The 12,224-nt window shown below is 35.1% G+C and overlaps 2 protein-coding genes across 2 annotated transcripts; one reads left to right on the top strand and one right to left on the bottom strand.

Annotated features, from left to right (window-relative positions):
- The first annotated feature begins 172 nt into the window (after positions 1–172).
- LOC147294964 (type 2 DNA topoisomerase 6 subunit B-like) lies at positions 173–5,502 on the top strand. The gene is made up of 12 exons (XM_086234640.1): positions 173–266; positions 366–474; positions 615–698; positions 800–826; positions 961–1,069; positions 1,186–1,261; positions 1,360–1,380; positions 1,673–1,869; positions 2,047–2,191; positions 3,181–3,373; positions 3,503–3,633; positions 4,356–5,502. Exons 1-12 carry the CDS (start codon positions 231–233, stop codon positions 4,659–4,661), a joined length of 1,434 nt encoding a protein of 477 aa, XP_086090766.1. The 5' UTR covers positions 173–230; the 3' UTR covers positions 4,662–5,502.
- Positions 5,503–5,642: 140 nt separating this feature from the next.
- On the bottom strand, positions 5,643–7,694 carry GOLS4 (galactinol synthase 4). Its single transcript, XM_086234641.1, has 4 exons — positions 7,115–7,694; positions 6,530–6,850; positions 6,263–6,397; positions 5,643–6,114 (listed from the first exon to the last, which is right to left on the bottom strand). Exons 1-4 carry the CDS (start codon positions 7,448–7,450, stop codon positions 5,893–5,895), a joined length of 1,014 nt encoding a protein of 337 aa, XP_086090767.1. The 5' UTR covers positions 7,451–7,694; the 3' UTR covers positions 5,643–5,892.
- Between the last annotated feature and the right edge of the window lie 4,530 nt (positions 7,695–12,224).

The following is a 12,224-nucleotide window of genomic DNA, read 5'->3' as shown; positions in this document are numbered from 1 at the left end:
TCTATTGAATGGGCACTGTAGGCCCAAGTTACTCATAACTAGTCAGACCCATTTCCCCTGGCCCACTTAGTCTCAAATCCGCTAATTCACTTGGGCCCAAATCCAAGCCCATTATTCAAAAACATTTATAAAGCAGTCCAAATAGCACGTCTCTCATTCTCGCGCGGGACGCCGAGAGTTTCATCTTCCATTCTCTCCCAAAATCCAGACACATTCTCTCCAAGTAAGTTATGAATATCGCTTCAGCTCGAGACCTCTGTCTACAAGTAAGTTTCAATCTTAAGCGAAACCTCCGAAGCATTTGGTTCGATTCGATTATTATTGCCATTAATCTTCGTATTATATTTAACTATATATAATTACAGTTAATATCTTGTGCATTTCAACGATGCCGTGCATCGGAGGACGTTTGCAGACTCTCGGTCGTTCTCAAGCGATCTTCAGCTTCCGATCTCCCCTCTGTTCGAGTTTCAGGTATATCTACGCCTCTCTCTCTTTATTAGTTCGATTTTTGATTCGGATTTTGGAAGTGAAACGGCGTAGTCTCGAGCAATGTGGCAAACGGAGCGCGATTAGTAAAATGACGAAAGTGTCCATGGTTTCCGTGCGAGCAGTGTCGGATACTGGCGTGGGAAGCTGCTTGGAGGAGTTTGAAGGTTTAAAGCTTCGTAGAGAAGCTTTTGGCGCCGAGATTTGGGGTAAGTAAGTAGAGGACTTGAGTAAATTGACCAAAATGCCTGTTTGGCGGTTGCTATATCTCTTTTAATTTAAATAGAAGCATTGTGAATTTGTGATGCAGACGGAGTTCTTTCTGTCACAACCACCAGTGAGTTCTCGTTCTTTCTCAGTAACTGTGCTTTGTTTTGATTAAGTAATTTGATTCAAGTTGTCACAAATAAAACTACGATTTCTAAACTTTTAATTTTGTGAGGCTTCTATTTGAATTCGTGATAATTGCAGGTATTTTTGATAATGAAATATTTAATTATCAGTTCAATCTAAAACAAAGTGTGTCTGCCAGAAGGTTAACCAGACTACCTTCAAATCCTAAGAATGGAGTCAAATTCAGGCATGCAAATTACTTACACTTTGTGATGCTGAATGTTTTCTTCTCTTAAAAAAGAAAAAGAAAATTGTATGGTCATAATTGCTTTATGATTATTCTTATTAATTTTTTGTCGCCAGTGGGACTGAAGTATGTTTGTCAATTTTCGAAAGCATTGATGTTTTACTGGAAGAGATTAATCGCTTCCTTCAAAAGGTTAGTGGTTCTGCACTTCTGCTCTCTCTGCAAGCACTTCTGATTTACTGTGCCTCATAAATCATGACACTGATAAACTATCGGCATTGGTTTTGCAGATCCTCATTCTAAAGATCCCTGTAAGTTCTACTTAGAACTTCAATGCTTTTATGTGTCGAAAACTTTTCATGTTAGAAATCATATATTATTTCAATGAAACGTTACTATAAAAAGCCATTGACAACACCACTTGAAGCATTGTCTTTGAACTTTGTTCTATTTGGAATCTGCTCTCTAGCAATCTTGCATCTTTTATTATAGAAAAAGGGAGGAATTAATCCATATTATGCATGCCAGTAGTGTACCCAACTGCAACGATGACTTCAGCACTAACTAATCAATCAGTTTCACTTGTTTTTTTTTTTCCCCCAGAATGTTGCAATTGAACAGGTGGTTGAACATGGGGATGTTCTTGGATCACGATATGAAAATGTTTTTCTAGCAAATGAGTGGAACCCTTTACCTTTTTCAGCCTCGAATCTTGAACGTTTAAAGTCAGGCCTTGAAGATTATGTTTTTAAGCATGGAAATACATTAAGCAAAAAATGCGAGTCATGCTTCTCAAGTTGGTAAGTTACAGTGAATTCCTTCCAGCTTCCTATCTATCTTTTAGGCTCAACTTGCCTTGATTCAAAAGTTAGTAGGGTAGATCAGACTGCTGCAGTTGCATAACAGGTTGGAGATTTCCTGCCACAGAAATTGAAAGCTCCTTTTGTGAGTCTTACCTGTTTTTGAACTCTTGTAAGGGAGCATCTCAAGGTTGGGAGTGGAGTAGCATGCTGCACAGAAAGCCGCAGGAATTCTGGATCAGTAGTCGAAGCTGTGATTGTAATAAGTGAAATATCAGAGCTAGGCAATACTTGCCTGAGGACATATGGCTCGAAAACAGAGGTTTCTTTTGTTGTCATTAATTCCTTTTACTAAATTGTAACAATAAAATATGTCGCAGTCAATTGTGAGTCTGCAGATGCATACTTTAAATTTTTTGCATTTTGGATATAACATTTCAGACTTGTTATTGCATGCAAAGTTTCATTTTGAATAATATGCTTTAATTGTTTTATCCTTCTGAGCTTACATTTTTCAACTGAGGATTGTTTGCTTGCCGCAACTGATTCCCAATCAAATATTTATACAAGATTTAAATTTCACAGAAAACTAAGAGGAACAGAGCAAGAGCTGTAGCTGTTAATTCAAAAAATTCTTTGGGATCCAGCAAGCCTATATAATTTAGCTTGCAACTGGCAACTGCTACTGCCTATAGCTACTTAGATATCTAGTGCTGATCTTTGTAAATACATATGCATAGATGCACTAAATTTTCATACTATTGGGTATAACTTATATACAGATTCAGATGACTTTAAACAAATTTGGAATTATGCTTTTGGTTCAATCAAATGTGAATGTATTTATGTATACAAATTTTATACGGCAAGTGGTGAATTTTTTTAAACAACTGATATTCTTTTAGAGAAATTTCAACTTTGTATTGGGTGTGGCCCCTATTGTTTTGAGGTATGTTATCCAGTATGCATATGTCATCATAGTGAAGTGATAGGTTAATATAGTCAAAACCCTGCGCAAATGACTTTAAGCATATGATGGACCTTGTTGATGTTGAAAACTAATGATGATAGCAAGGAAACTAAAATACAATTAGGGTCATCAGATAAAAATTTAAGGTCTAAGAAAATTACTCATAATGTAACCTTTTTCAGAAGTGTGTTTTCTTTAGTTCTCATCTGGAAGTTCAATGTAATCCACCTTGAATGATAATACCAGAAGTGACAGAATGTATAGTATTCATCTTTTCTTTGTGCTTGCAAATTTTTCTTTTTAAGTTTATGTTTAACTCAGATGACAATGTTCATTTTCAGGTTTTGTATTTTAAAGATTTCTCACCTTGGCCAATCTCTCAATCAGCTTTGAAGGCATTAACAAGCATTGACTGGAAAAGTTATGGATTGACTTTTGGGAGTGTTGTGGATCAGGGTGGCTTTGCATTATTGGAATGGGAGAACTTGCCGCCACATGTTCAAATTGATATTGTCCTCCATCACTACCATAACCAATATCCAAAATTGTATTTGGATGCTTAATTTTCTTGATATTGATTAACTTCACCCTTGCATGTTTTCATTGTGGTTCCTACCAAATATGACATGTTATATGCATATGCCATTCCTTGACATGGAGCCAAGGTTACAATACCATCAGCAAGGCCAAAGACACAACCTGATCGAAATCTTATAAAAAAAGCAGTTAAACTTGCATTGAATGATTTGAAGGACAAACACGCAGGAGCTCTTCTAAGTGCCCATGCCCTCAAGGTAACTTTCTCACTCTCAGAGCTTGTTGTCAACTTTGAAGTTTCTACCAAAGTGTAAGAGATAGTCTTACACGCTTATATTTATAAAACTTTAGTAGCAGACTGAATTCTCAATTTCAGAAGGTAAACTATTCTTTCTAGAGTGCTCCTAGATTTTTTATTATTAAAATGCTTGAAAATTTGAAATGAAGTTAAATTCCCTCATTATTCAATTACTCCAGAAATAAATAGTTTTTATGTCTTTGTTGTATGTGATCATACCTTTGTTCGAACACATGAAACCTGAATTTTCCTCTTAACAGTACATCCGTAGACTTTGATGGGTTCCAAATTATCTTAATTCAAATTTTGCTAATGGCCAGACACATTTCTTTGGGAACACGGAATCAACCATATTTTATTGCCTCTTGTTGGGTTAATAATTTATTTCGAATAAAACAAAATAATAAAATAAAGTCAAACATTATGGTTTGGTGAAATATTTAAACACATAATAAATACTCTCTTAAGGGGTTAAAAAAATACTATCAACTCTATATTTTTTTTATCTTTCAAAATCAACATGTTATTCCAATTTCTTTTGAGTTTTGAAAAACTTCAAGCACTTGCTATGCACGCATGTTTGTAGTATTAATGGCAAATGGTTAAGCATCTTGTTTTGATCATTGGCTTTACGTCCCCATATTAGCAGCTGGATTTTAGTGATTGCCTTGGTTCTCTCAGGTTCGTAGTTATGCACCTGATCTTGCCAGAACAATTTCTAGCCTAATCTTGTCCTCCAACGACTCGGACTTCAAAGAAGAATGCTTTTCTTTTCTTGGCTTGCAATCTCAAGGAGTTGGAGGTGAAGTTGTTGAAGATTGCATAAAGGAAAAGATCATTGCAGTCATAGAGATGAATGATAGAGACCCCCAGAGAAGCAAAGAAATTCCAACTTTTCTCTTTGAAGATGATCACCTCCAGGAATCAGGGTCTCAAAATGAGGAATACGAAGAAGAGGATGATGCTTTTAGCTCTATGGATATATAACTGTGTCATCAAGCTCTTAAGCAATCCTTGAGATTACTGGTCAATTTCTATTTTTCTTCTTTTCTAAATTGTGCCATCATATTTTTTTTTATTATTATTGCATCATTTTTTAAAGGTCTTGTTCATATGATTAATATTAAATCCTACTTTTGTCGTTCTTCCCAGCTTGGTTAACTGTCTGAAGATCAAAGGGCTCTAGCAAATTTTAAAGGGAAAGAATTACACAAATTGTGTGATTTGCGTTTTGTTATTTTTTTTTCTTGAGTGATCTAAGAAAATCTTAATCGTGTAATGCATTTATCACATGATTTGGTCACGTGATTAATTGTCCTCGGGTCATCTTATCAGTAATCATGATTCGGACGTCCACACCTAAATAAAATTATATATATATATATACAGTATATATAACTTTTCTTTTCAGAAGATATGGATTGTATTTCTTTGCGTCCTCTATGGCTTCACTTGATTTTGAAGTCTCTCTCTGCAAGCATATGGGCCGTTTTGACATTAAACGATGATGATGATGTAAGCGCCTCCACTGGTCCTGAACATCAAATCACTCGGCCGATTTAGAAATCTACAGCTGAGCAAAAATCCAATAGAGTCGACTATCTGATGGTATTGACACCAATGTCCAGATCCATCATAAAATTGCCACGTGTATGGCAAGACAGGTGTCATCTGTTCCCTATACATTCGCAAAGGAACTTTTAGTGGGAAGGCATTGCGAATTGGATGGTAGTCGAGTTCAGTCTGAGTTTGAACCGAGTCAAAGTTCAGTTTAAAACTTTTAATTCGAAATTGGGTTATCCTAGCTCAAGTAACACTAAAGTGGAAAGGAGAAAAATTTGATTTTCAATACGGTTATAAAAAGTAGAGACAGTTGTGGATATTTTACATTAATTACACTAAGAACATGCATGTATATTAAGTGAAGTTTTAGTACATATAATAGAGTTCTCCAATACACTAAAAATATGAAAGACAAAAGTAATGATTTCTTTTGCCGTTAGAGGTACATGTAATTAAGTAATACCAAATACATTAATTCTCATATATATCAATATATGCATGTAATTTTCTGTGAACTCTCAAACCAAGAAAACAAGGCCAATTAAAGCAACCTAAAAGGAGTATATATAATAGGAGTATGAGACAAAAAGAGAAAAGTAAAGGATCACTGATCACACCAACTTTTGATTATATAATTAATCTCTCAACATTATGATCAAGCTGCAGAGGGTGCAGGAATGTAGGAAATCGCAGGCTCGGGCATGGAAGCCATGATCGACGACCTCGAGAAAGTTTCTTCCTCTGCAGCAGCTGGGTTTTCAGCCTTGAAATCGAGGGACTCATCGTTGTAAATATCCCACCATTTTGCTACTAACACCTTGATGTCCTCTCTGTCCATGTTAACTTCCTTGCCGGTGTACCTCCATGGCTTTGATCCCTATAATTTGGTCAAGAAAATTTATTAAAAAGATCGAATTAAGCTTCAGGTAAGAGGTTTTAATTAATCTGCAGTGATCAAACATTGATGAGCTTAATTGATTTGTTAAATTTGAAATGAATGAGTTTGAAGGCAAAGGATCACTTACAGCAGCACAGTAGTGCACCACGTTTACTTTTTCAAGCTCCACGTTCTCTGGGTGGCGCCATAGCATGGCTAGAACTAGGTTGTATACAAGAGGGATGGGCTTGTAAGTCTTTTGGAAGAACATGTTCAAGAAATCCTGTTCAATACACACCAGAGATTATTTAGAAAACCACAACCAAACTGAATTTATTGTATTTTCTTGTTTATTTATTTAAAAATTGATATTGCTTTCTGTTTTGAATATGTCATTTATAAGTATATAACTCACTTGCTCTGCAAAAGGTGTGGGTGGGACGACTTGGAGAGTCTGAAGAAGGGTGTCGTAAGTCAGACGGCTGGGCTCGAAGACGAACATGCCGGCGTTGAAGTACAAGGGAGGAGGAGAGCCCATCTCGGCAGGCCAAGTAACCTTGTCAGGGCACTGCTGGCAATACCCAACTTTGTACTGCGGTGTGTGACTCCATGTTTTCTCACAAAAGCAGTCCATCACAGCATAGAAGTACCCATCAGGTGTGTCAAACAGGTGATCTATGTTCTCAAACACTTGGATATCTGCATCCAAATATATCATCTTGCTGTACTCTTCAAACTGCATATAATTATTATGATACAAATTAAAACATAATCATCATCAATACGTACTAATGCCAAGTATATATAATAATCATATATATAACATGAATTGTATATTTTTTGGCAATTAGGTATATATACATGCATGTTATGTTGTCAGATTGCATGCAAACCTTTGATTATATAGATTTTTCTTTAAACATATGATCCATATGAAAAGTCTAATAACATAACATACTAGATATAGGATGGATGAACTTGTATAGTTATATATACTTACATTCCAAATACGGAGTTTGGAGTAGTTGATGACATAGTAGGCCATAGCAAACTGGATTTGATTCTCAGGAGGGTAAATAGGTTCGATCTCACGGACAATACAACCCTGAGACCTTAGAATCTGACGGTGTTCTTCAGGCACGTCCGGTAATATAGCAACCACAAGAGGGTAGGCACTCTTCACCTTCCTCAAGCCCTTAGCCAATCCCACAACCCCTTTCACATAATCACCATTACCAGCCAAAAATGTGACGTAGGCCCTCTTAGAGTAGCCTTGAGTACTCAGCGTTGAGACTTTTCCTGTGAACACATCTACTGGAACCTCAGGAGGAGCCATTACGTAGAATATTTTGTTTTTGTGTGGTTACTGAGGATGTGTTTGGGTGACTGGAAAGTTGTGTAGAGGGGTTGATAAGATTGGTGTTGATGAGGAGTGTGGGGAAAGCAAATTAGCTACACTGAGGAAGCCACCGTACTAACCTTTGTTCCTGAGTTGTGCTGTCGACCCTTTGTCTGCCTTAAATAGAGCTCAAATGAGCTACTAGATGCTTCTCAAATGAACCCAAATGAAACTCAAATGCAAATTATGGTCCTGTTTTGTTTTTTTAATTAATGTTTTATGGGAGTCTAGGACGATATTGAGGAATAAAAAAACAAAAGATCGAAAACGAATGAACAGTGTTTGCTATTCAACCCACCATTCATATAGAGTCTTATCATCAAGATGACTCGCTGAGATACAATGGGAGGTAAGGTCATGGTCAATTAATTAATAGATGGAAATTAATGCTCCTTTATTTATATATTATAAATATAGTATTATATGTAATTACTTGGTATGGGGAAAATGTATGGGCATCATATATCAAGTGGGAGTCATTTTCCTTTGTGGAAAATTTACATAAATTTATATATATATATATTTAAGAAAGTTAGATCTATGGAGTACTGGAGTTGTCGGTTGATGTGGGGCCTTAATTGATGTAGAAATGAATTTAGAGGTGGATGCCAAATTTTGGGAGGTTTCCAGTCAGCGGTTTACTTGTAGCTATAGGCTCTAGAACCCATTATATAACATTCACCAGTTTGAATATGGTTAATTGGTTTAGCAAGCTTGCCCAAGAGTGCTGCCTAAAAGCTTATTATGTATGTCATCCCAAATTATTCTATTTTTCAATGTGAAGCATTTGAGGTACATGACACATACATCATGCTTTCCTTTGGTGAAACACAAACATCAAGCTTTCAGTAACTTAGAAATGATACTTTTAGAATGCCAATATTAAACATTGAATGAAGGAAACATCAAATATTGTTTTTGATCATTTTGATGCGAAAGTGTAACAACAAATAGAAATTATAAAGATTGACTATTGTTTTTATCAAATGATATTGGGATTGAGTAATAATAAATACCCTTAATTATTAGAGTTACAAGCTCTCACATAAATGTTGCCTTTTTTTAATAATTGGAAATTGACAGTGCAATTGACCTCGGTATATTCCTCTATCCCCTTTAGAAACGACATTTTTTTCTAAAAAACAAAAAAGAAAAAGAAAAGAAGAAAAGAAACAAGAATCAATTAAGAATGAGAGAGAGAAAAGAAAATAGGAGAAAATGATGGAAGAAGTATAACCGTTTGGCACATACTCATGAGGCATGATCATGTGTGATATATGGACAACATATATATAACAAGATTCTCAGTCTCTTTGAAGGTGATCGATAATGAGGTTCACTAAATTTTTGGCTTATAATTACATATGAGCCCACCCAACCAAACTAAATCCCAAGAGCCATATACATTTTGTCTAGACGTTAATATATGCATGTTAGTGGTATTCAGGTAAAGTACAACCTTAAAATTATATTACCTTGCAGTACTACTAGTTCTTATGCAGGAACTGACACTACTAGTTAACGGCCGTACCTTCAGGCCTCAAGTAAAGAACTAATTAAAGATTGGTGACTGAAATCAAAGAAGCATCTATTGTGATTTTGTGAATCGCAAGTTTTATGATTTTGAAGGTGTACTTCTTTAATTAGTTTCTCTGCTTTTCCCTTTGGGCTTTTACTGCACACTTTAGCACCCTGTAAATTAGCCTTGGCCTTTTCACTGTTCTTCTCATGAGTGATTTCTTTATAAAAATGTTTGACAAACTACAACAAAAATCTCTGACTATAACCAGAACTCCAACAGTAAAAAAGGCAATTAATAATGTTATACCAACTGGTTTAAGATTGAACAACTTATAATACCTCAAAAAAAAAAAAAAACAAAAAAGATTGAACAACTTATATATAGTTATATACCATATTTGAAGTCCCCCTAAGACCAAAATGAAAATGATGCGCGGTACTTTAACATTATCTAATATATCGAAATAAAGAAAGCGAAATTCACTTTCACTATCCATACTCTTCCTTATAGATTACATTTACAATATCATGTGATGCATGCTAGGTATATATATATATATATATATATATATATATATCTCACCATGCACAAAGGGATGAATCATATTATAAGATATCCCAAGCAAAAGAATAGATAAACTAAGAAATTCGTACTGTCGGTAATGATAATTAATTATTTGAAGTAAAAAGTTCAACTTAAATCTATCCCTTGATTTTTCTCTTAATTAATTAAGATACGATCTAAGTATCTCCTAGACTCCTACTTGTGGTATATTGTATATTTTACTTTACTTTAACTTACTTTTCTTTTATTATGGAAACTTAAAGATGTCATTGACAAAAAACAATTGTAGACTTACACCAGTCCTGAAACTACAGATTTAGTGGTATCATGTCTCCAGGAATTGGGAAGAATTGGCAATTGGGCCTACCATGTATGCCTTAAAACAGAGACAAAGAGAAAGAAAAGGAAAAAAAATATAGAAAAAATGCTGGGGTCATTCTTGCTCAGATGCTTCCATGTGCCCAACAAGTTAGAGCCTAGCGTGAAGAACAATCTTGATCAATTATCAAACAAACATGCATATGGATATTAATTAATTTAATTTGCAGAGGGCTCTTTATATGTTCGGCCTGCAAGTTGAGCTCCAATTTTATTGAGTGGAACATGATTAACGACCTCTCAAGCTCAGTGTCATTTTCCAAGCACGTTTTTTTTTTGACAATCTGTAAGCAGTGGACTGAGCCTTTGGTTATTCGCTGAGGACACTGAAAGTACTGATCACTTGGTGATCAGTTTGTTTCAAGTTTCACCCAGTCGAGATGGATATTATTGGTTTTGTTTGTCTAATCTCGTCTGTGTACGTATTGGCCCAATAAGTCAATGACATCGGTACTCTTCCATTGTTCGAAAGGTTAAATTTTATTCTTGGTACTTATAGTTTGGATCAAGTTTTACTTTAGTTTTTATAATTTTAATTGTTTCGACTTTGGTCATGTACTATATAAATTGTTACAATTCAATGATATACTAACATTTTCGTCTATTAATTTGTTAAATCTGTCATTGAAGTTAAATAATTTATAATGTACATAACCAAAATCGCAATGGTTTGTAAAGTACATAACCAAAATCGTAATAAATTTAAAGATTTAATGAACATAAGTATTAAGTGTCCTTAAATTGTGATGATTTTGTAAATTAAAACAATTAAAACAATTAAAACTATAGAGACCAAAGTAAAACTTGGTCAAAACAATATGAACAAAAAATGAAATTTGGCTTAGTTAGAATAACCAAAAGTTGGGAACTATAACCCTTGAAGCTAGCTAGCTTTTAGTAGTTAGTAATTTGGAAGGGTAAGAAAATAGAGTCTATTAAATTGTAGAATTTGACAACTAAAATTGTTGATCTAAAATACAATCAGCCAAGTAAGTTAAGTTAAAGTCCAAAATTCAAATAAAGGTCAACCTAGTGCATTTGTAAAAATAAAACAAGTGCATCTGTAAAAATAAAACAAGTGCATCTGCGAAATCAGTGTATTTACGCAAAAAAATTAGTACATTTGTAAAAATAAAACAAGTGCATCTGTGAAATTAATACATCTATAAAAATACAATAAGTGCATTTGTACAATATAACAAGTGCATCAAGACAAAATGGCAAAAAAGAGTAAATACATTAACTTTATAGGCATGAAGAGTCGCATTGTATGGTGTATATACTAAATTACAAAATTAATAAGAGGAAATTAATAATTTTTTTTTGGTTGCGTGCGGATATTTTTATACAAGCTCCATGGCCGGTCTGCCAAGTGGACCAGAATGGGATTTTATTATAGAATGTCAGGTCCCCCTCTGGAGGGTCCCAAACCTGGGAGGGAGGCAGTGGTAACCAAGCAACCAAGAATGAATGGGTCCTCATTCCACAAGATTCAAAAGCTTTGGTCTCCCATTCCATATATGATCATATATTCCTCCTTTTTAAGTGTGGTTCTGCATTACTTGGAAATATGCGGTATTGCGGTGGCAAGAAAATTGAGAAAATTTTGAGTGAGACTCATACCACATTATATTGAGGTTGTAAATTAAATCATTCATGGGAAGTCTCAAGTCTCAACCATTCACAAGACGTGTGCACCAAAACACGAAAGCGAGGCACAACCTCAAGTCCTAAGCAAGTGGTAGGGTCTCATTCATGCCTTCATGGCTCATTCACTCCTTTCCCCTTGTGGAACCCTATAACTCTCCACGACTTAATTTCAAGACTATCATTATCACTTGTAATTGAAAACTAGTGTGCCAATTTTTTTATTTTATTTTTATCGGTTATTGTGTGCAAAGTTCACATACATTACACATCAATCTCACGTAGATCCATCCGTATACATCACTCTCCACAACCTAATATATAAGCGCTTATTAGTATTTTTTTTTATGTAAAAGCATCTCATTGCATTAGATCAGCTAAAAGGCAGAGTAAATACAAAGAAAGAGCCAAAAGGCTTACAAGAAGGCAAAAGCCTACAGAAGTGGAGCATCAAAGCTCACAGAAATTCTAAGATATCATCACAGCGGTGTTGAACAGATATTATAGCCACCAAACGGAGCCAGTGAGGCGCCGAAGGACTTAGCGAACTTGTCGCGTTAGAGTCCACGATCATACCAACAACTCTAAATCGAGGCCGAT

Source organism: Dryas octopetala, chromosome 2 (assembly GCF_963921425.1).
Source record: "Dryas octopetala chromosome 2, drDryOcto1.1, whole genome shotgun sequence".
Taxonomy (NCBI): Eukaryota; Viridiplantae; Streptophyta; class Magnoliopsida; order Rosales; family Rosaceae; genus Dryas; species Dryas octopetala.
The sequence above is the reverse complement of the archived record's forward strand: the minus strand, read 5'-3'. Positions and strand labels throughout refer to the sequence as shown.